Consider the following 24421-nt stretch of genomic DNA (forward strand, 5'->3'; position numbering starts at 1 on the left):
GAACACAGAGGTAGGAACAAATAGGATGATAGTCATAGTGGAAAGGTGATTACATATGGCATCACACCATTCTATTTAGCAACCCAAGTCCCTGGAATCCTGAGTGATACAACAGGAAAGCAGTCTTCTTCAGGGAAGGTTTTTTGTTTGTTTGTTTGTTTGTTTTTTAAGATTTTTTTTACTTATTTGACAGAGAGAAACACAGCTAGAGAGGGAATACAAGCAGGGGGAGTGCCAGAGGGAAAAGCAGGCTTCCCACTGAGCAGGGAGCCCGGTATGGGGCTCGATTCCAGGAGCTGGGATCATGACCTGAGCCGAAGGCAGAAGCTTAACCCACTGAGCCACCCAGGCGCCCCAGGGAAGGTTTTTTTTGAGCTGATATATATTTCCCACTCTATCCCTTTCCCTGGTAAAATTCTCAATAGCTCTTTTATGCTTCTTGCTGTTACCAGTAAGAGCAAGATCTTTCAAAATTAAACTTTACATTGGTGAAAATTACCCCTGGCCTTCAGGTTCCTGATCTGCCTTTCTCCGTTTTCTCAGATCTGGCTAACTCTCTGGACTGAGTTTCTTGAATCTTTTCTCCTGACTTCTCTGCCCTTTTTCTGCTCTCTTCCTTCTTTACTTCAAATTAGACATACTTCATAAAAGGATGTCTAAGTAGTTCAGCCATTCTATTGAATTGAACTTCACTATTGGAAAAAATATATTTTAAGTGGTTTTTAACTAAAAGCTAATATGAAAATGTTGGAATATATACCAATATAAACATATTATACTTACGGCTATATTCAAATATAGTTAAAAATATTACATCATGTTCCTTCTAGTAGAAATTTTAAAGGGTATACATAATTCACTTTCTGAGTCATGATGTAATTTAGATTATATTTTATTAGACATTCTTTACAAATTTAAAATACTGCTATTTTTACATGCACAAAGGAAAATCAGTTTGGATAATTATATTTAGGCATTATTAAAATCAACCACAAAATAGAGACACTTTATTGTGTCATTTATCAACATACTTGATATGTATATCTAAAGTGCATTATGTTACAAAAAATAGAGAAATTCAGCAGCACCAAGATACATTTACAAAATAAATACATCAGTTGACAAAATAAATTATGGTAAATGTGATAATAATAATTGGATTAGCCTTGGCAAAAAAAAAAAAAATATTCACAATGACCAATGTGCAGTTTCATAGAGCAATGGGGAAGACAGTTTTATTCCAATGCATTTACAGTATTTACAGACAATAAATATTTCTAATACTTTCCATATGTTCACTATTACAGAATCCTGTAATATGTCCTCTGAAGGTCTTTGCTAAAAATTTCAATGCCTCCTGAAAAGAGAAGGAAGGGAGAAAAGAGGAAAAAGAAAATAGGTTAATTCTCCTTAACAAGTGAAAAGGCATAAAAAATAAAGGAATACAGAATTACAATGGAAAAGATTCCAGGGATTTCTTGTAAATATTCCCAGTAGGTGGTATCAGTGGGATCTGCCTGACTCTCCAGAACCTTTGCTGCGGGCAGGGTCTTCAGCATGATCTAATGATCAGTGTAGTACAAGAAGAGCAAAGGCTTGGTTTCTAATTCTATATAATGTCTGAAAAAGGAGACCCTGGGGGAATTTTCCAAAGCTGCCAACTGGCAAGTCTGGGAAGAGAAGGCACACATTTGAGAGTGGAAATAAGACTAGGTTGTGCAAGCCATCATCAAGTACACCTTGCTAAAAGCTTATTCCCCAGAGATGCCTGACATGGGTAATCCAAAGGTTGCTTATTCTGTTCAGGTTTCCATTTGGCCAATCTCTCACTAAGATAATGGCTGTTAGGAGAGTAGAGTGTGTGATTTGGAGTAAATGTTGGAAGGATGTGTAATTGAGCAGTATGTTTGGTTGGTTATTTGATGATATCAGTCATTGCTTTAGCTGTCCTTAAACACTAATGAATGAAATTATTTTTGGATTTTAGCTTCTGAAGTCAAAACTAAGAACTATTTGTCTCTCACTCTGCTGGTTTTTGGAATTGATCTGGAATTAGAAATTGGGAAAACCCATATTAAATTAGAGAAAAAGAATCAATTAACTTAAAAGTATAAAATAGCAGTTTTTCACTGTTTATTACACAGAATAAATTACCACCTGAGATTCACATCTCTTCCAACCCTTTCTACAACATTGTAGTGACAGTATTTTAAGATGGGCTGGCAGCATTTTTTCTGCTTTTCTCTCTCCCTTTCTCTTCTTTTGTGTGTCTATTTCAGTGGTGTCTAAAAGAAGCACCTATGGAATGGAACTCAACTGGCTGTGCCATTGCATTAATAGCCAGAGTGTGGGCAGAGTTTTACATGGCAGACCCATATGGTGGTGAAAACCACGGAAGAGCCAACTTTTGACAACTTAGGAACTTCTCATGCAGCTTGAAGAAAGATAAGCAAGTTGAACATTTAGGATGCTTTCTTGTCTTAAGAAATTGACATCTTCACTAATCATTTTAAATATTTTTTTTTAAAGATTTTTATTTATTTATTTGACAGAGAGAGATCACAAGTAGGCAGAGAGGCAGGCAGAGAGAGAGAGAGGAGGAAGCAGGCTCCCTGCTGAGCAGAGAGCCCGATGTGGGACTCGATCCCGGGACGCGAGATCATGACCTGAGCCGAAGGCAGCGGCTTAACCCACTGAGCCACCCAGGTGCCCCTTCACTAATCATTTTAATTAGAATGGCAAAATAGCTCCTAACTGCAGAGAAAATAATTTAAGATTAACATTTTTAATGGTGGATGGATGTATGTTATGAAGAAAACATAAAAGGTGACTGTAAAATTCAATAATTTGTGTGCTATATCAATTTTAAAATGTTTTCATGTCGAATAGTATGTAGTGAATTGAACTTAAGGATAATGCAAACAAAGAGGGAATGATGAGTATTTTGAACAATTATTTCCTCAGAAGGAAGGAAAGAAAAAAGAAATAAAGGACCAAGGAAAAGATCTTTTAATTATATTTCCCCTTGTCCAGCCAGTTTGCTTGTTATAATGGCACGTTTTAGAATAGCCAAGTAAAACATATAACATGGCCTGAAAGTGTGTGTGTGTGTGTGTGTGTGTGTGTGTGTTTGTGCATGTGTGTGACAACACTTTAGAGTCTCTTTTGAATATTGAAAACTTTTGTATTATTTCTAAGTCAATATTTACCGAGGCAAAATATATGTTCTCAATTAAATGAGTCCTATCGTATCTGGACATCACATTTACAACATCAAAAATTCCAAAATGTGATTTCCAACATTTGAACTATATACTTCCAATGGGTTCATGTGAGAGGAGCCAGACAGTTTTAGCTCAGTAGTTTCTCTTAAGAAATACTACATATATTTTACTACAATTCGTGCTTGCCATATCATCAGATTACTGTATAATTATGCAAAGAGACTAAAGAGAGGACACTAATAAAAGATCGGTTGCTTACAAAACTGTAACCTAGTTACTCTGAAAAGATTCTGTTTGGATTAGAACACTTGCATGGCCCCATCGAGTCTCATCAGTACACTCTTGAATCTCCCCGATCTTCCCTGCACCTCTGCTGGGTTGTACTGGGAGAGGGCCAACATCCGGCTGCCAGACAAACAGTGCTTTCCATGAACATCCCTCACAACCAGGGAACAGAAAGGAGAAAGCAGAAACATTCTATTTCTTTTAGTCCTAGGTCTGGATTTGATTAGGCCACTGCCTAATTTTTACTAGATCTCCCTTAACATAGGGGTAGCTTTGGGCATAAGAATTGATGAGTGCTGAATTTCATTAAATTCCCAGATACTTCAGAGCATTGCAAATCCTAAATAAATGAAATCCATAAAAAAGTATACTTTCGTTTTCAGAATTCTAATAAATGTATGTACACACACACACACACACACACAGAGTACAACAATGGATAAAAATGGGTTTTGGCAATAAAGTTCTTGCATTAGTTATAAATATGTAGTTAGGATCCTTTCTTAAAATACATTGAATATGTGCTCTTGGCCAAGATTTACAGGGTTTGTTACCCGTTATAGATCCATTAGATACTTCCAGAATAGGTCATTCACTCTGCTAAAAGTTTCTCTAGTGTCATTACTCCTTAATTACTGCAGTGGAAATATTCATCCAATATAATTATCATTTTATAAGCTATTTAATGATGAGTTTTGTCAACTAACTCAAAGAGAGAAGTGATGCTAAGTAGGTCCGTACTCCCCCTTGAAACATCACCCTGTAATTTTATCTCTACTAGTCAGTGGAAAGCCTGGAGAGGTAACAAGGGATTGTAATTAATGAGATCATTAGCTGCATATGACACGTCCTTGTGTGGTTTCCTCTTTCTTTCAAACCCCACAGAAGAGCTAAACTGAAAAGTAAAAAACAGAAAAGATTGTGTTGGTGGAAATGTCTGAATTAAGAGGCAGCACTAAACACAGTGCTGGACCAAATATCCAGAGATGGGGAAGCAAATCCAGTTCTGAGGACTACCTATCCCAGCTCCCAGGGCTGTTCAGATCCTTTAGTCATGGAGTACCTTGGTTTTCTGGTTTATAAAATGAGGTTAATATTTGCTGCTTTTTCGCCTCATGCAGACACACATATCCAGATAGATAGAACAATCATTATTAGATCTAAAAGTACCCAAACAACAAGTTACACGTTATTGTTTACTATGACAAGCATTTAGCCCATGTCATCTTGTTTAATCTTTGCCCAGCTCTATGAGGTTGTTACAGTTATTATCTTCACTTCACGGAAAAGGAAAGTGAGTCTTAGATAGACTATGTAACTTGCCCAAGGTTGTGAACTTTAATAGGTTCAGACCTATTAAGACTTGAACCTTAAGGTATCTGACCCCAAAGTCAGTGAATGCCATTACCATTTGCATCTGTGAGCCAAGAATGAACAAGCCATGTAAATGTGAAGTCTTATTATTCCTACTGCAATGCCCTGGAAAATTATTTCAACTTCCCAGTGGATAAATGGATATATGAGAAAAACTTATGTCCTTCCCAAGTCAAAACTTAAAAATTTTCCGAATTCATGACTATTTTTTCATGGGTTGGTAGAAACCAGAGTTAAATTCAATTAAATAAATTGAGAGTGTGTGTTTAAATGTTTAACATTTATTTAAATGAAAAATAAAGTTAAGGTTTAATTAAATATAATTAAATGGAAAATGTGACTGGCTCAGAATTGTCTATGGTAGGGTATTGTTTTGTAGTGTTTGTAGATCATATCAAAGCCTTCTATGTTCACCCCTGAAGTGAAAAAAAAAAGTTAAGAAATGACAAAATGATCAAGAAAGTTTGCCAAGGTGCGAGAGTAGGGAAATGAATAAACTTCTGCAGCAAATGATGAAGGTGGTCCTGGGTTTCTGAAGCCAGACTTAGAAGAGAAGTTCTTTGGTACAGTAGTAAAGGATTGGTGTTGGGGTTGCGATGGTGGACGAAGAGAAACAGGTTATCCAAGCCCTGTTTGTGCTTAGGTGGTGGGAGGACACTACTTGAGGGCAGATAATATGCTGAACTGTCTTGTTTTGTAAGCTTTTAAACTGTGGAGCAATGGATAGAGGGACAGAAAGGGAGGACATTCAAGATTTGTTCAAGCCATGGCGGGTGAAAGGAAGGGACACCACACAGCTTAGAGCAGCACCAAAGAGAGGCTATGGGGCACAGAAGCCAGTTACCGTAAATTGAGCTCCAGCGATGTCGCAGAGATGTCATATGGGTGGTCCCCTTCTCGCCCACTCCCAGCCATGCCAGTGTTTAGCCAGGCAGACCGAGTTCGCCGTTTCTTTTTTTCCTGCTCCTTGCGTTTTCCAGGTTTGCCTTTCTTTTTCTTGCCAGGTGTCTTCAGTGGCTGCTCTTTGTATGTCTCCACCTTGTTGGTTTCCTGAGTTAGGTATCTGCCCTCATCGTCAGACCCAAATCGGACGGGGTGGTTCTTTGTGTTGGGAGCAGGCTTGGAGTTCGGGGATACCTCCGAGGTAGCTCTGATTTCAGCTGTGTGGATTTCTGCGATCAGGTGGTGAAGGAAGAATCGTCGCCGTAAGTCTTGGATAGATTTCCCCTTGTCATGAAGGAGCTGATGTTCAGACACAGCTCTTTTGCTTTAAGAAAAAAAACAGCAGGGGAGGAAGAAAAGGAGAATATTTTAGTTGTTGGTATAGACCTCAAAGACAAGAGGAAGGGCCTTTGATAACGCAAAGCATACGCTGGAAGGGCAGCAGGCTTGTGGATCAGGGAAAGAGCAGAGAGGGAAAGGAAGTGTGGGCAGTTCAGAGTCTGTAGCCCCAAATCCCATTTATGCCGCTCTCTAGGTCTGTGGCTTTGGTGAGAACATGCCCCTCTCCATTTAAAAGGCAGGGGTCAGATTCGGAGATTTCTATGCTCTCTTCTCAACTTAAAACATTATGATTCTGTAATTTTCAGCAATGGACAGAAAAAAACGAGCTTCTTTTCATGTTTTTCAGACTTATGTTGGGAAAATAAATCCAGATGTCCTAGCTGTGAAATTAAAAGGAGGCTGAATTTACTTGAGTACTCACCCGAGTGCACAGCCACGTACACACGTGCGCACGCGCGCACACACACACACTAATCCCCTATTAAGAAAATAATAATACTGAATCTCAGAGAACAGCAAGCTTTAAGAAGAAAGGCAAACAGAAGCTTAAGATGAAGTGAGCAGTAGAGGCTGTCTAGGGAACTACCTAACAGACTGAATTTTAATACGAGGAGTAGAGTGCAGGCTACCAAGAGCCTATATTTGAAAGCCAAGTGTCAGAGAGAGAATATGTGTATTTTTCTGTAAAGTAGTGGGTGGTCCCTTTAAAGTGGGTTTCTTTGTGTTTAAATTGAGATCATCCTATTTTTTCTGTGCATCGTTATTTTTTTTAATTTAGAATTTCAGAGGGTATTATCCTTAGTATTAAATTGAGATATTCACTTTTCTACTTGTTCTCTTTGTCTTAAAAAATGTCTCTAGGAGCAAGTATGAAGTGGCTTTTCTGTTTAAACAACACTCTAATGAAGTGTAGTGGAAGAGAATGTAGTGGAAGAGAATCAACTAATTTCCCATCAATCCTCTTAGGTGGCACCCTGACTCTTGTTTAAATGTCCATCCACATATGCTTGTATTATTCTTGTGTATATTATTAACCATATGCAGGGATTGCATACCTGAATCAGTCATATCATGCCTGCTTCAGCTGTGCCTTACTTTACTCCAATTTCTGCCACTCTGTAACTCTTCCAAATGGTTCACTGTCAAGCATCTGAGGGTGTTCACAGGGCTATCTCCCATGTTGTCTTACCTCTCTCTCACACAGTATCTGGGTCCCTTATTTGTTTATATTTAACTCCTCAGAGAAATATGAAAATAAAAATAGCATTAACTTCATTTTATAGATAGGGAAGTTGAGGTTCAGAGAGATTCAATGACCTGCCTTTGTCCACAAAATGAAAACAGAACCAGGGATCCAAAAATCAGGTCCTCTGATTCTGAGACCAAAGACTGCCTTTCAGTGACCTCAGTCCTTTCTTCTGTGGAAGCAGAAGTGTATGTTGAGGAAACAAGAAATGAAGGGCATAGAGTAAAAAGCTTGCAGTGGGAAACATGAGGACAGTGGGCAAATGGATAGCAATTTATCGGTTTACTTGAAGATCAAGCTTACTTCTCCAACAAGGCCATTTTCATCCCCCCAAAAAAGGGTTTCTAGAGTTTGGATTATCACTGGGGGAAATCGAGAGATGTCACAGTCATATTGTGAATCAAAGTAGAATAAGACATGAAAATACAGGCATTATTTCTCTAGACCTTATACCCAGAATACCAGCTTCCTTTTAGTGTTTTAGTGTGTGGACTGACTTTAAGCCATGCAGCTTGTTCAAAAAAGACATGACTTAATGGAAAGGAATTTAACAGGAGCCTGGTTTAAATGAGGCATGAAGGAGTCTCTCTTCCTTTTTGAAGGTGCCACATGTGACTAGATTAAAATTCACTTACTTTATGGCAATAGTTAGTATTCTGGAAACTTTTAATAATATACAAATTTGAGGTTTTGGTACAAATATATTTATACTCTCTAATAACATTCTTGAAGAATAAGTGGGAATTAATTGCATATTTCATTAGTGTTGCAGCTTCATAAGATGTATCCTTTAGCAAAATGTCCCATTAAAGTTGTTCTTAACCAGTGATCATTTATAGGACCTGGGGCTTTTCTTTCTCAGTTCCTGGAAGATAACCACCCGATCTGTATTCCTCTCCAAATGTATAATACAGTCCACCCTAGCTTAACTTGAAGCCAAAACTTTTAATGGTTGGTCTGTTCTAATCAGGCCACCACTGCTTATGCCCCCTCTGGCTGGCATATATGCCTGTCATCTTGGCCAGCCTGTCAACTGTGAGTCACAGTGCCTTCTTAACCCAAGCACTGCACTTTCCCAGGATGGTTCTCATGAGAAAAGGAGGGGTCAGTCTATCCTTCTGTTTTATAAAAAGTTTACAAAGATGGCACAAGTCTGTTCAGTTTAAAATAGTGTCTCTCTTGTGAGGTACCAAGCTTCTTTCTGCCTTTAGGGGCAATTGTTAATATAATATTAGAAAACCCAGACTTTCTTAAATGCTAAATCTCACAGATTTTCTTAAATGATAAATCTCAAACACAAGGAACAGCTCAAAGACTTCTGCATTTAAAATATTGTGAAGAATGAATTTCTGATTGGGCAACTGCACTGGAAGATCAGGGATTTAATATTATCTTTATCGTCAACAAGGAGTAAGATGCCTGGAGCATTTTACTTATTTTCAAAACAAGACATGAACTCACACAAGGGTAAATAACTAGCATGTACAAACTAGATATACACAGGTGGGGAGCAATGAATCCAAAGTAAGGAGGCTTTCCACTTAGATAATTCTGAAATATTTATGTGATAAATACGGTCTCAATAATAGTCTATTAATCTATACATCCGCAAACATCCCCTAGCCCAGTGGTTCGCACGGCGTTTGTTACAATCCCAATATGGTATGTTTATGGTCTCCTTTGATTACTGTAAGAACATTTTCAGAAATATGGGAGAAATGCTTAAAATAGGTAACTATAAATTCAGTCAAAACATAGCTCTTCTGCTCTAAAGAAAAATCACTCTCCAGGGAGTTTTCAGGGAAGAAGAGAAAATTGAAGGAGCTATCAAGGAACGCAGGGAGCAAAGGGAGTGATAGGACCGCCTCTTCCAGCACAGAAAGGAGCAGCAGGCTTGTGTTGAGGCTCAGCTATTTACGAAGGAGTCTGGGTTTGAGAACAGTTCTGTGGTACATGCACGAGTCAGGGTTCGGGTGTTAGAGTGAAGATGACTCACCACAAGTCCCTTCCAACCCAAATGACTCAGTCAAAAGTTATGCTTTTCATTAAATGGAATAGACCCAGTCTGGCTCCCAAACAAATCATCCAATTATGTTTTAGGTTCTGAATCTACTGGAATTCCCTCTCTAACTTAAACACAAAGGTTGCTACCTGCCGAAAGTCATGTTCATGTTCATGGCGACAAGAATGTCTATAGGCCTCACTTTCCAACCTCCAATTTATTCATGCTCTAGCCCCATTAGTTAAAATCTTTTGGACTATCACAACTTATAACTGCCTCCTCTGCATGGCTTAGGAAGTGTTATTGTTGTAGTAGTCACCCCCTGCCTCCACCCCTCAAAGTCAGTCCCTAGTTAGAAAAAATATCTAAAGCAATTTCTCTAATACTTGGTGTAAAAAGCAATTGGGGAGTAATATGATTTGATTATATGTTAACATTTCTTTCAAGAAATTAGGTTGATTTAGTGTAATAGTAGAATAATGTTTTGTCTAGCACGCAAAATTTACTGTTACTTGGCAGCAATGCAAAAATAATGACTTGTTTTTTTAAACTCCATTTGGCTGTAATAATTTGATGAAACATCTTCATCTACTGATGATTTCAGCCTTCAGGAAAAACCATGGCTGTAATATGATGATCTATTAGCCATTAACTATAAGAATGTTTTGTGGTAGTTTTATAACCATCTGCTGAGTGTGAGTGTTTAAGTACAATATTATATTTCACCCACAAACAAAACTGTAACAGAGTCTCTGGCTGTTAAATAGTTTCTGATGTGTATTTGCAAGGTGCAACAAAGAAAGAGTTAAAAATAGCCTTTAGGACTACTTAGCACTATTTTTATGTCATAACTGTGGATTTAATCATGGTCCATTTACTGTTTCTCAAAAGAGAAAACAGGTATTTCTCAAGCAACTGTAAAGAAAAATCTGGCTCTGTTTCAAGACAGTATTTTTTGGCCAGTATTTAAGCATGCTTTTAAAAATTCACTCTTCATCTATATCTATATCTACATCTATATCTATATCTATATATGGACTTTAAATAATTTAATAAAGAGGAAAATGTCTGAAGACAATTTTCAGAAATACATCAGTAAAATGTTGATTTGAAGAATACAATGCAGCTTTATCTTCAGTACAATGTTCTACACAATTTGCCTTAGGAGATTCGTAATAGATTTTCATTTTGGTGCCAAGGTTCAGACATGTCTAAAGTAATTTCATTTAAAGATTTTCTGCTCTAATAATAATAGACCAAGGGCACATATAAAACAGTTGCCTTTTTGTATACCCTTGGGAATTTACAAGGAAGCACCATGAACTCCATTGTAAATATTGGATATTGCTATTTTTATTGTTAGTGTAAAAGCCCCTTAATTCCTTCTCCAGAGGGAAACTCCTCTCAGTTCTCAATGTTTATGGTTTTCCCATCCTGAACAGAGTCTGCAGCTTAAAGATCACCCAAAGATGGCATTACACACATTAAGGTACTTCTAGGTCCAACAGATTATTAAGATAGTGTTACTCAGCTTTTCTTCCAACTTGCAGTCATACAACATGGTAATATTTCTCTGGTGTGCTTGGATGTATGATTATGTTAAAGTCAAAATTATCCTTAAAAGAACCACCAAATAAGAATGCCAGAATACAAGTTTTCGGTCTACAATACAAACATTTGACTCCAGATTAAAGAACTGTTAGCAATAAGTCCAAGAAAAAACAATTTTCCTCACCTAATATTCATTTTGGAGTTAGGCACGCTAGCGTTTCTGAACTGTATCAATACTAATGTTGGAGTTGTGCCATTGCAAAGTTGTTACTACTTTATTATATAATATGCGTTCATTATGTAATGTGGTTCATTTCATATGCTTAAAATTATGTCATTCATAATAAAGTTTGATGTAAGGCTTCTGCTTTTCACACACAAACTGCCACCCACATTCAGTCTGTAAATCAAACGCACACAGACCTGTGTCCCCTGGCTCCCTCAGCGTCTTCCGAGTTATCCGTCTCCTGTAATCCTCAGCGTTTCAAAACCTTCCCAGGTCCTGGAAGTATAACCTTTTCCTTTCACTACAGACAGATGATCTTTGTCCAGAGGAGATTCTGCGCTCCCTCTTATGGAAACTCATGGAAAATTTGTCTCTTGCCTGTCTCCCTTTGAGGTTCAACCAGTGCTCCCGCCGGGGTTGAAGGCACTGTCTCAGCCCCCGGCAGGTAACCGGCTTTCCCCGCTTTTTAACTCGGGCAAGGAGCATCAGTGACCGCTGTGAGCCCTCGGCAGCGCCCCAGCCTGGCGGCCTCTCCCACTGGCCCTCCCAGCCCTCATCCGGCGCCCCGAGGAGGACGGGGCACTTACAGCCGGCGGCCGAGCTCCTCCACCGAGCGCCCGCAGGAGGGCACCGAGTAGCTCAGCAGGAACACCGCGACGCTCCACTGCTGAACCAGCCTCCGCAGCATCGTATCCTCTCGCTCTCGGGACCTGCAAGAGTGGAAAGGGGCCCGAAGTGTCAGTCCGGAATCTCCATCTCCCGGGACTACCACGCTCCCCGTTTTAGCTGGCTCTCACTTAGCCTCTCCGACACCAAGGGCATCTCCCAAGTTGCAAAGAAAATAAAGAAAGAAAGAAAGAAAAAAAAACTTTCTCTGAAGCCTCTCAGCACTTACTTATTTAGGAATCAGCTACCGCAACTGTGCTTTTTCCAAAACCACACAGGCAAAAAGGGACCAAAAGGAAAACAAAACAAAACAAAAATCAGAGACGTTCCTCTGCAATGATAACCACAATGAAATGCTTTTATATATGCATCAACGATGAGCAGCGTGTTTACACGTCTTCCCTATCAATGTCTAATTAAATTTAGCCGGCAGTTCTCCCAGGTTCGTGGAGCAGAGCTAAGCCCTTCCTAAAAAGAGAAGAAAGTTTCCCTCCTCTGAAGTCAGCTTCTTTGCGAACTAGGCCGTCTTGTTCCAGAGCCACTTGTAGAGACCCACATATATATACATAGCTGTCTACCTCCTCTGGTGGGCTGGTTGCTTCCGGAAAGTTGATTCCACACACCCTGAGAACAAGTTTCAAGTGCGTGTGTCGTCGATCAGGAGGGCCAGGTGGCAACGAGGGCGGGTTAATAGCGGCGCGGAGGGGAGGCGGCGGCCCGAGCGGCAGGGCTGCGGCGGCCCCGCTTCACGGGCGGGGAGGCATGCTGGCCGGGCGGCGCAGGTTGGAGGCGAGTTGAAAGCCTAGCAGAGGAATGTTCACACGCTCCCAGGCAAACCTGCCGGAGAAGTGAGCTAGTCGCAAAGAGGTGGCGCCCTTGGAACGCGCGCGGGGCGAGCAAGGGCGCGGGCGCGCGGGGGGCGGGGGCGGCGACGGGCGGCCCGAGCGGGCCCCGGGCGGCCAGAGTTAGCAGAGGGGAGCTCTGAGCTGGGAGTGTACTGCGAGCGGCTGAGCTCCCCGCGCCTCCGGTTCGGCGGCCCCCGGCGCTGCCCCGAGGTCCCCCGAGCCCCACCCCAGAGCGCCGGTCCCGCGCGCCGTCCCGGGGGCCGGAGGCGTGGGCGGATCTCCTAGTGCCCGCTGGGTCTGACCGGCCCCAGACTGCACGGCGGAGAAGCGCGCTGAGGTCCCCGAGGGCGTGCGGGCGACCCGAAACAGTCACCGCTCCCGGCGCGTCGCGCCAGCCGCGCCCGATTGGACGCGCGGCAGCCGAGGCCGCTGGGGGCGAACCGGCAAGACCGAGGCAGAGGAGTAAGGGGCTGGAGAGCGTGGGCGCCCGGAAACCTCCGCGGGGAGGTCGCGGGAGGGTGGCCCTTAGCTTTAAGAAACCCTAAGCCGCCCGGGAGCTTGGGGAGCGACACGGGAATCCTCCTCCGTGGCCCTTTCCGGGGACCAGCTGAGTGGGGAGCATCGCCTAAGGCGGCGGGGGGGGGGGGGGGAGCGTTCGCTTAGAAGAGTAAAAAAGGTTCCAGACTTCAGGTCGAGATTGCATTTCTTGCTGTCTTAGAATAGTGAGGACATCTGGAGCTGGTCCAAGAAAACCCGCATACGTGATGGAGACCCTCTTTTTAATTGCCGAGGTGGACGGACACTCCTGGGGAGCGCACGCAGCCCCTTCGCCCACCGACTAGAGTCTAATCCACCCTTTCCCGACAACCTACTCTCTCACCCCCACCCCACCCCATCCCCCGCCAAGTCCCCTGTTACATATTCTGGGATGACTCTATCCGTGTCGCTTCAGCCCGCAGATGAAGCGGAACTATCGCTGTACGCGGCTCTGCCTCGGAGAAGCGAAGGGAAAGCAGGGGGTTCTTCCCAAAGTACTGGGCGGGGAAGAAGACTGCTCTGAATTACTGGGCAGTATCATCTAGGAAAGGATTGCAGCGGATGTGAACGCCCGCCCCACGGATTCCTCTATCTTTCTGAAATGAACGCGGGTAATTGGGGACCATTCAAGGGATGTTTGTGTTCTAGACATACAACCCCACTGGTAGATTTCAATGCGCTGTGTGATTTGGAGATGTGAGGTGATTTAGGGAGTCTGACCTTTGATCAAGTCTGGCTTCCTGTCTGATGCACCACGGATTTTACCGATGGTGGGTGAAATAGCGCCCTCTCCCCCGCTGATCTCGGTTCCCTTTCCCACTCGTTAAGTGCAGATAGCTAGCAGTTAATATTAGCTCCTTAGTTTGGGTGACAGTCACCCCTTCTCACAAGTTTCTTTCTCCCTCATTTGATTACTCTAAACTCCATACTTAAAAAAACTTGGCTTCCTCCCACTGGAAAAAAAAATCTGGGAATTTCCACAAGTTCCCTCGTTTAAGAATTTCTAAATGTTAGATCTGTTTGCATTGCATGAAAAGACAAAGTATCAGCACTCAGAAATGTCAATCTTTGAACCTCTGACACTTTCTGATTTATAGTAAATTTTTTCCAAAAAGAAGCAGGAGCCTTAAAGCAAGCATTACATCTGAAGGGGGGGAAATCTGTAAACAAAACAAAACAAAAATGTAAATCACAAATGATCTATTTAACACTTGCAAGTTGTTTAATATTAAAATGATAATATTTGCTTCCACAATAAAAAGCCCAAAAGTACGTGGCCAAATTTGAAACTACCCAGGCTTTAAAAAGTCAACCCTCTCCCAATAAAAGTTGAAGACATAGGTTGAAAATATTAAATCACTTATACTGTAAATAAATTCATTATGCTCTCAGAATATTATAAATTAGAGGCTGCCATCAATAGGCTACTTTGATTTATGTTGCTTTTTCTACTAATGAAACAAAATGGACCCCCTCCCTTTCTTTTCCCCACACACTTTTCTGGTGTTAATGGCAAAAAATCTAACCAATATTTTTAGAATTTCCTCCCTCCACAAAAAGAGAAAATATGGACACAGGAAAAACAAATAGTCTTTATATACTTGGACTCCTGAAGCTTCCTAATAATGTATTACTTCACCTTTTCCTTGATTTACAGTCTTCTCTGCTCTTCTGGCCAAATGAAGGGAATCTTCTCAGCGGTCTCTTCCAGAAATAATTTTTGTTGATGTTCCTCAGAAAACTAAAATTAAGTCTTAAATGAATTAAAAACTTCCTAAGAAGGCTCTTCTGTTCTCACTAAGGCAATTATTAGAAAGCAGTTATATGTGCTAAGCTGCCCAGTTTATTACCTTGAGTAGAAATTCTCCTCAATATATACTCAGGACCCTGACTTTTAGCCTTTCTGAAAAGGATATTTTCTGACATCATAATCGTTCCCAGTATAAGTGAATAACCTTCAGGATAATGCTGAGAACACATGACTACAAATGAGATGACTTCACACTAGCAGGGTTTGGGGTTTTTTTTTTGGGGGGGGGGTGTTGCTTAGGCATGGTGTGAGTGCCAATAGAGGCTGAATGCTTGCTTAGGCCTTGCTATCACTTAAATGCACCTTAGCAAATAGGAGGATCTAAAGGCCTGTCCTTAATCTGAAGTATTTCCATGTGAAGACAGGTTAGCATTGTGAGATCTACACCTACACGAATGCCTAGCCCATGAGCAAGCTCCAAACTTCCATCTTCCAGTCCCCAATCACAGCATTATATGCCAATTTTAAGAAGAGATTTTCAAAACTTTTAAGTACACTTTTACTCCTAAATTCAAGTTAAAATAACCAATTGATGGATATCTCCAGGGATATCTTCTATTGCAATTAAGTTTAAAACCCTAACATTTATGTTTAGCTTTTTAATCTCTCTTTTTCCTCCTCAGCCCAAACAAGCAAACAAACATACAAACCAAAAAGGTACCTATAGCTCCTTAAACAATGCACCTGGGCTCAGAAATTCCCTTATAACCAATCAGCATCCCTTATCTTATTACCAATAACATTTGTCAGTCTGTAGCTCCAAGCTATTTTTCTAAAATCCTATGAAACCAAACAACTGAACTCAACCCTTCTGCTAACTTTTTCTTTGTTTACATAGAGAAGTTTGCAAAATTACCTCAAGTAAAATTATTTGATTCTATTAGAATGTGGTCTGAGACTTGAGAGGAGGCCATTGCCAGCTGACATCAAGGTAGCAAAAAAGAGGGTGTAATGCATTTAAATTCCAAGTAGGTTTAGGAAAGGGTGTATGATTATTAAATCTGTTCCTAGTTAGGTGATAAGACCCAAACAGAGGCTATCTTCTCCAGGAATAGGGCTGGCTGCTGACATCTGCAGGAACTGCCTCAGGGAGAAATGCCTAGACATGCAACTGGGCTGATGGATTCTCTTATTGGAAAAGTGGGTTTCACTTGATCCTCACCCTTCCCTATGTTCTGGGCCATGTTCAGCTTTCCCCAAACATGACCAGAAAGTTTAGTAATGAAGCACTTCCCCCCCAAGACCACAAGCCCATGTGAGCTGAGAAGGTCTTTAGGAAATGGAGGTCTCTAGGGGCCAGTTCTCCAAGGTCAGGTACCTTCTAAACCTATGACCTCCATAACTCCTCTGAGGAGTCTTCTGGCTAGGGATAGTGCTCGTGTGTGTGTGTGTGTGTGTGTGTGTGTGTGTGTGTGTGTGGTGCGAGAGGGTGAGGTGGGAGGGTGGGGGAGGGGTGTTAGGAACAGGAGTCCTGATGTCCTGGACTGATGCCTGACAGATGCCCTTGGCTGGGCCGAGTTCTTGGCTCCTCAAAGTAGGCAACTCTGAACTTGTGCGAGACCACAGGGAGAGTCCCACCTGGCTCAGACGACAACCCCTCATCCCGCAACTGATCTCCGGTGGGGGCGGTGCCACACAGCCTTCCTGGCCGGTTCCCAGCTCCTCTGTGAGTAGAAGAATCATGCTTTCTTAAAGTGTGAGTCCTGCTGTTTGCAAGGCGCTGCCCTCGGGAGTCACTTGGGACCTCGAAAACTGTTTACTTCCCTAACGCCATTCTCTACCTCTGTAAAACACGGCAGCTCTCAATCTCTCCCCAACGCAGCACCCGAAGTAGGGTGCCCATCTCCTCTGGCATAAAGACATCGGGCACCAGATGGGCGTTGTGTCTCTTTCGCTTTCAGCTTGTGGTGACGGTGTCTTCGGGTTCTGCCTGCTCTTCCTAGGACTCTTGTCAGAATTAAGGCCTCTGGAAAGCGAGCATGAAAGCTGCAGGCTCTCTCTCTGGGGTCTCCCGGCTTGGTGGTTGCGCGCCGGACTCAGCGAGCGAGATGTGTGTCTCCCAGGGAAGCAGTCCCGGGCTTGGCTCCCGGGGATACCAGGCTTGCTGAAAAGTTCAGAGGCCCGAGAGCCCCTTGGAAGTCTAGCTATGTTTCCTGGGTTTTGGGGTTTCCTTCCCTGAGAATTTGGATTCCGGATTGTCGCGCAGAATCCGTTTTGTCCCAAGCGGTAGAAATGAGGCCTTCGCGCCCCGCCCCATCCCGCTGGGTTTTCGCGTGGTTTCGCTCCCGGGTATACTTTAGAGTCGCTGGCCTAGCCCTCCAGTCCCTCGCAGGAGGGCCCCGCTACTGGCTGCAGGCGAAGGGAAACTTCGGGAACAATATGACCCGAGGACAGGGTCCGAAGGCGCGAGCGAACTTCCTCCAAGAGGGGCTCACCCCTCCCTTCTCCCTCCTGGTCAATCTATGACTCAAACTTGACATAAGCCCCTGGCAGACGGTGACGATAAATTACCAGTGGGGGTGGGGGAAGAGAAGGGTGGGGGCAGATGTACCCCACCCTTCCACCACCACCCCCTCCGGGGCCCTGTCCTGGTCCAGGTCCGGGGCCCCACGCGGGTGTTCAGGGACGACTCCCTCTTCCTCCAGCCCTGGGAGTAGCCCTCTGCCAGCCCGCCTCTCCCGTCCGTACAGCTCCAAGAGCCCCGGGGTCCGTCTGTTTTATTTCATTTAACACGATCCGCAAAGCCAAGGCGGGGTGAGGGGCCGCACCGGCGAGGAGAGGAAATGAAGGGACGTGGAACAAAGTTCTCTCTGCCAACTCTCACCATCTGATTCTTAGAATCCGGTGGTACCTTAAAGGACTGATGTGAGGGCGAGGAGGGTTATTCTCGAAGCCCGCTCTGTCTATATATAGCTGCTCAGTGGTTGCAGTTGGCGATCGCGGGGTGGGGGTGGGGGGTGTAGACGGTGGAACACATGGCATCTCTCCAGGGCATAAAAGTCAACCTCGTTGGTGGCTCCTGTGGAGTTTGTGAACAGCTCGGAGCTGGCTGGGGGAAGCCAGTGAGCTGTCCATGGTGGTTACGAGTTCCTGCGTGTTCGGGCTGTCCTGGTGAGGCCCGGACCCTCCCCTCGCCGCGCTTCCTCCCGCGTACCCGCCCCCCACCAGCCCGAGCCGCGACACCCTCCGGCCCGAGGCTGCCGGCGACAGAGCAGGTGCGCGCGGGGCACGAGGCAGGATGTGTTCGTTTGCACAACTCCGGGACGCGCTGTCGCAGAGGCAGATTTCCAGAGATAGACGCAAAGAAACTCTTAGAGTCCAAATTGTGGGTTTCCTTTTAGTTCCTTCCGGAAGGTGTCTCCCCCCGCCCTCAGGCAACATTTATCCTGATTTGAGAAACGTTGGTCATCCAGCAGCCTCCTTCCCTTCCCTGTTCTAAGGTTCTGTTCTCAAAGGAACGAGCGCGATGGTCTTGTTAATGCTTCCTCTATCTGTTAAAGGCATCCATGAGCTGAATGCTGGAGAGTATCCTTATGGGAATGTCCACAAAACCGCTTTATTGACTGGGGACACTGCTGCTGGAGATTGTCAGGTGTCTCAGGTTGGGGCTCTTCGTAAAATATTACTGCTCAGGGGGGTGAGTTCTTTATTATTCACCAGAGCCCTGAACCCTGTGATTTTCACTTCTTAACAAAGGAGGAAACAAAGAAATTTCCATGTAATATGCAACATTGTAGGTCCATTTTGCCCAGTTCTTGTGATATATTCTTATGAAGAACTGTTTATGAACTTAATTAAGCTTTTGTATGTATTTAAGGAGAAAAAATGTTTTGCCTTCCTAATTGTCACCACCTTTTACATTTTTGTCTTTAATTTCTCTTAGCAATTCCCCTCACTTACCTCTATTGGCCATCTCTCTCCAACTGAATAACAAATTCCCTTAAATACCTTGAAAATCTACAAAATATTATAAACAGTTATAGCTTTTATTGAATTTTGTGTCTTTATTTATGGGGAGGGCATATCTAACATCCAGTACCTAACAGATATATATTTATTTACATATTTCTGCATAAATCAGAAGACATCTTATTGAAACACATTGCTTGTTGCTTTTACCATTCTTTCTTATGGTGGTGCAGTACTTTAAAAAAAAAGAGATAGAATGTATATGTTTATAAACAACCTTGAGAATGCCTGATGTAAAATAGAAAGTGTGATGATTCAATAATTTTTCATAGCTTTTCTCTCAGTATCTGGATCTACAGAATACAAATAGTGAAGAAAAATGGAATCTTTCTATAAGTTCTTCTAAACATTTTCCCAAGTCAGTAAAATTGATATAAACCTTTACTTTCCCTTTCTTTGACAATTTATAAAAATAAATGAAATAAGACTTAAATGTGTACCCAGTTCCTTGAAAATTATGAAACTGTCATAATAATATTTTAGTATGATTATTTTATAACTCAGATTAGGTTTGTTCTATTAATTCTTTGATAGTGAAGTTCCCCCATACATCTCTTTACTCTCCTTTCATAGAAAGGAGAAGAAATAAAATGATATAAATAAATTTTATTTTTTATCCCTTATCTGCTCATAACTTGAGGTGCTTTTTCCTCCTAACTCCTCTCTATTGGTGCCTTAGTATTTTCCTCTGTCCCATGGTGATACCAATTGAGAATTCTCCCTTCAAAGTTTATCTAATTCCCCCCAGTTTCTTTATTTTTTAAAAAAATTAGCTTTCCCCAACTGCTCATTTATTAGATTTTTAAGATCTCATTCTTTAATCTGCTAAACTTTATACATTTTTTAGAGAGGGTTTTAATCATCCTCACCAGCAGCTCTGTTAAAGCTGCTGGGACCCCCCCCCCCCCCCACTTTCAACAGTTAAACATTCAATTGATTTAATAGTCTATGAGCTACAAAAGAAAAAAAAAATCTATCAGTCTCTCCTTTGTGTGCTTATCTTCCCAATGTACCCAACACTGCTATATGCCCAGAGTTGGTCTTCTGAAGATATCTGTGGAATTGAATTGTAGCTCTTCCTACCTGCACTTTTGAGAAATGAAAGCATAGTTTTAATTATCTTAGATCTGTTTTTCAAAATTCATTTATGTTGCACTTTGATCTCTATCGGGAGCCTTTCATAAAGCATATTCTTTTTAAATTGTAGTGGATTTGGGGGCATCCTGTGTCTCATTCAGTCTCAAAAGTTTCTGTGCTTAAGTTTCAAAAGCTTAGTGCTTGTATTTCATGCTTTTCCTGAAGATATTTCCCCCTTCATTTCATTTGTGCTTCACTACCCAGAGAGTGTGAATGAGGGGGGAAGTGTGGACTTTTGATGTATCATAATATACTGAAGTCAATTACTATGTGAGAGTACTTATGTTAAGAAAACTGACCTTAGCAGAATTTTGTTGCACTTTGTTCCTTTAATTCTCATCCTGCTAAACTGTAATTATACATAAAACTGCCAAAGTATTTTTAATGGTTAAAAAAAAAAGGAAGCTGCTTTTTGTGGAAAGGATTAAAAATTTTTTTTTGTCCTATAAACACAGGTCATATTCTTTGTAAAGCTGTTCTTAACAGGCAAAAATGTACATGTCTATAGCAGTTAAATTACTCCTCAAAAGACCTATGATGGCCTTAAATGGAGCAGGAACTCAAGTGTGGTTGATATGGTTCCAAAAACCCTCATTTTAAAAGAGTTTCATTGTCGAGGTGCACCAGGATGTTCTTCTAGTTCTATAATACACAGTCTGGGCATCATAGCCACATATTTCCCTCATCTCATTCCAACCCCGGTGTGGTAAAACCAAAGAGACACAGGATCAAGGAGAGTCTGAGGATTTTGCAGGGAAAGGGCTGTGTAAGTACAGTGAGTACAGATCTTTAAGATCTTCCCCAAACTTCTAAACAGTTGAGAAGGTAGCTTGTTTGCTAAGTAGTGCAAAGTGTCTCCAGGTCTATCGCTGGAGCTGCTGACATAATTAATGATTTCATTCAGAGCCTGAAAGAAGGTACTTGTATTCCCTCTGGCATGGGCAGGCCAAGTTCATGTCCAAACTCTAATACCTTGGATTGATTTTAGCCAACAAGACTGTTGGTCCTCTTGTTACACACCCAAAACTTGAAAGCCAAATATTATATTAGGCTATGATACTTCCCAGCCTTGAGGAGGTTGACACATCCTAAATATATAAACAGCCACTATTATCGAAAGACGAATTACATTCTGGTGAGAGATTCATTACTCCTAGGTCAAACTGGGAAAAACGAAAAACCATTGAATACCCCCAACAACCACCAAACACACAGCAAACTACTTTAAAAATCAATATTTTCCACTAAACTTTACATGCAAAAAAAAATTTTTTTTCTTGTCCCATTTTACACTATGAGGTTAATGGCAATCCTTGAAAATTAATTATGGTACTGAAAAGACTTTAATAACATTTCTGCTAAAAATAAATTGGAGGCAGAGCATTGCCCTGGATTCATGATTGCTTACATCTGGTTTCTATTTCTGTGATTTTCATTTGGTTCTCAGAGAGTTCATTCACAGTCATCACAAGTTTTGTTTCCTGTGCTCCAAGGGGAGAACTTGTCTTGATGACCCATGTATTTTTCATCTGAATGCTGCTCTTTTCTACATTAGGGGATGTAGAAAGGAAGAATGAAAAATATATCAGGTCTAATCCAAGCAAACCAAAACCTGAAAGCATCTTTTAGCACCTGACTTATCCAGAATCCAGTGGCAAATAACAATGAGGAAGTCACTCCATCGCAGACCCTTGTTGAATGAGTTACGGGGGAAAAAAAGAGAAAATGGAAGGAAGAGGAAGAGAAGACAGAAGGAATAGAAAGGAAGGGAAGAATGAAATAAAAAAGGAATTAAAGGAAGGGCTTCTTTATCAGTAAGAATCCCCATGCCCACCCCATCATTCTTCCCATTGCCCATAAGACATGGGAAGGTATTTTTCTTTCTTACCATGTTAACTTTCAGACCTTTTTCAAAGAAGGGGATGAGCTATCCTGGCTGCTGGTTGAAAAATCTCTTAACTCCTTCACATACTTAGGGAGGGGCAGGATATTATAGGAGCCTTCATACCTGCTGATCTGGACTTGTGTAGACCAGTTCGACTCTAGCTTATAATTCTATTATCTTTTTGCACCATCCAGAATATCTCAATTGTTTTCCTCTATGTAAGCAACATCTGCCCCTTTCTTGAGATGGTTATGTAATTCCTACTCCAAAGTCTCAGGAAACCTCTTTTCACCATGCCATATGATTTTCCTAAATTTCTTTCTTGTTGATGTCCCAGAAATTTAGTCTCCAAAATATCTCAGATGTTATCTACATTCAAAAATAATTACAAATATTATTGAGCTCCTATACTTAGGATGGCAAGAACTTCATTTCATTTATGATAGATTGCTGCCCCAACTATGGTGGATAATTACTAGAACTAAGGCTTGAATTCAGTTTTGTCTGACACTACATAGCCTCTGGTATGATGTTGGCTCTGGCTGCTACATCTCATATCCGCAAATCTGTTAGCGTTGATTTGGCCGATATGACTGGTTAGGCAACTGTGGTCCTCTCTCACCCACCCATATGGGTTCCTGAATGCTATCTATTTAGTTGAAGAGATTAAGAAGAACCCTTCTTTGATCAGGGTTATTGAGGCACTAAACATCCTTGCTGAAAACAGACCAAAATAAAAAGAACATCTTTTTTTCTTTTTTATGCTGATTGCCTGATCTTATTATTACACTATACAGATAGTCCAACAATCAATTTTATCTGATGGTCTTATGTCAGCATTTATTGAGATTCTACTTTATGCTAAGTTCTACTCTTGGAACTTCATTTTTTTTTTAAAGATTTATTTATTTATTTGAGAGAGAGAGAAAGAGAGTGTGTAAGCGGTGGGTGGGTGGGAGGGTGCTGTGGGGAGAGGACCAGAGGAGAGGGAGCAGGAGGAAAGAGACTCTGCACTGAGCCTGAGGCGGGACTCAGGCTCCATCTCAGGATCCTGAGATCATGACCTGAGCTGAAATCAAGAGTCAGACACTTAACTGACTGAGTTACCCAGGCATCCCTACTCTTGGAATTTTAAAGAAAGCCGTATGCATTTGGATTATTGCGCGAAGGCCAATGGAAATGGCTTGTCAAGATTTCCTTTCAAAATCACACTCGGACCTGCCCCCTCTCAGTTTTTGATAAGGGATATAGTGTATTTTGGAAATACGCTATATTTTTGAAAAAATCATGTGAAAAATATGTATGCATCTTTGGGGAAATTGCTATCAAATATACCTTCACTTAAGTTATTGATCACCCACTGTGTCTAAGCCTTGTATTTTAAAAAAGCCATTACCTCATGATTCTATTTCTTTCTTTATTGCTTAAGCTACATTCTTTTTACCTTTTTGTTTTAAGTTACTTCCAATCTTGTTTGGAAGTAAGCAGATAAAAAAGGAAAATCTAGTATGAGTTTGAGATATAGTGTCAGGGCTATTTTCAGAGAACATAAAGTATTCATTTGTTCATTCAGACCTTCACAAATATTTCTTGAATATCTACTAGGCCAGACATTCTGGTAGGTTCTGGGGTTACACTAATGACATGGGACTTACAGTTTCTGTAGAACTCCGAATCTCTTAATTCTTATTTACTAAATATTTGACTAATATTTTTATCATAAATCTTTAAATTCTGACATATTAAATATTTTACTCACATTATTTATTATCTATCTCCTCCTACAGGAATAAATACAAACTTTGCAAAGGCCAACATTTTGTAGAAATTTTTTTATTTTTTAAAGATTTTATTTATTTGTTTGAGAGAGAGAGAGAGAGTGAGAGAGGGAACACAAGCAGAGGGAGTGAGAAAAGAAGAAGCAGGCATCCTGCCGAGCAGGGAGCCCCATGAGGGGCTCGATCCCAGGACACTGGGATCACACCTTGAGCGGAAGGCAGATGCTTAAGACTGAGCCTCCCACCAGCCCCAGAGGCCAACATTTTTGTCTATTTTTGTTGTACCTCCCAAGCCTAGAGCAGCACTTGGCATATGTTTGGAAGTCAGTAAAAAAACTTTTTTAAAAATATACATTCAATTTAGTTAACATGTAGTGTTGGTTTCAGGAATAGAATTTAGTGATTCATCACCGACATATAACACCCAGTGCTTATCACAACTAGTGCCCTCCTTAATATCCACCACCCTTTATCCTAGCCGTGCCTCACACCTCCAGAAGTCAATAGATGTTTCAAAGGAGAGGAGTAATAAACATTAAAAAGTGCAAGTAGTTTTCCTTGCAATACCCATTGTGGTACATTTACATTTTTACATTATTTTT

The 24421-nt window shown here is 41.6% G+C and overlaps 1 protein-coding gene across 3 annotated transcripts; it reads right to left on the bottom strand.

The window, feature by feature from the left end:
* Positions 1 to 886: 886 nt before the first annotated feature.
* Positions 887 to 13723, bottom strand: PTHLH (parathyroid hormone like hormone). Of its 3 annotated transcripts, XM_059185845.1 has the most exons (5): positions 13622 to 13723; positions 12437 to 12695; positions 11780 to 11902; positions 5728 to 6150; positions 887 to 1357 (listed from the first exon to the last, which is right to left on the bottom strand). In XM_059185845.1, the coding sequence occupies exons 3-5, from the start codon at positions 11878 to 11880 to the stop codon at positions 1348 to 1350; spliced, it is 534 nt and encodes a 177-aa protein (XP_059041828.1). In that variant the 5' UTR covers positions 11881 to 11902; positions 12437 to 12695; positions 13622 to 13723; the 3' UTR covers positions 887 to 1347. The 3 variants fall into 3 exon arrangements, with proteins under 3 accessions (XP_059041828.1, XP_059041829.1, XP_059041830.1); XM_059185846.1 differs by lacking the exon at positions 13622 to 13723 and having other exon boundaries at positions 12437 to 12787; XM_059185847.1 differs by lacking the exons at positions 12437 to 12695; positions 13622 to 13723 and adding an exon at positions 12088 to 12427.
* Positions 13724 to 24421: the final 10698 nt, after the last annotated feature.

This window comes from Mustela lutreola, chromosome 8, assembly GCF_030435805.1.
Source record: "Mustela lutreola isolate mMusLut2 chromosome 8, mMusLut2.pri, whole genome shotgun sequence".
In the NCBI taxonomy this organism is placed as follows: domain Eukaryota; kingdom Metazoa; phylum Chordata; class Mammalia; order Carnivora; family Mustelidae; genus Mustela; species Mustela lutreola.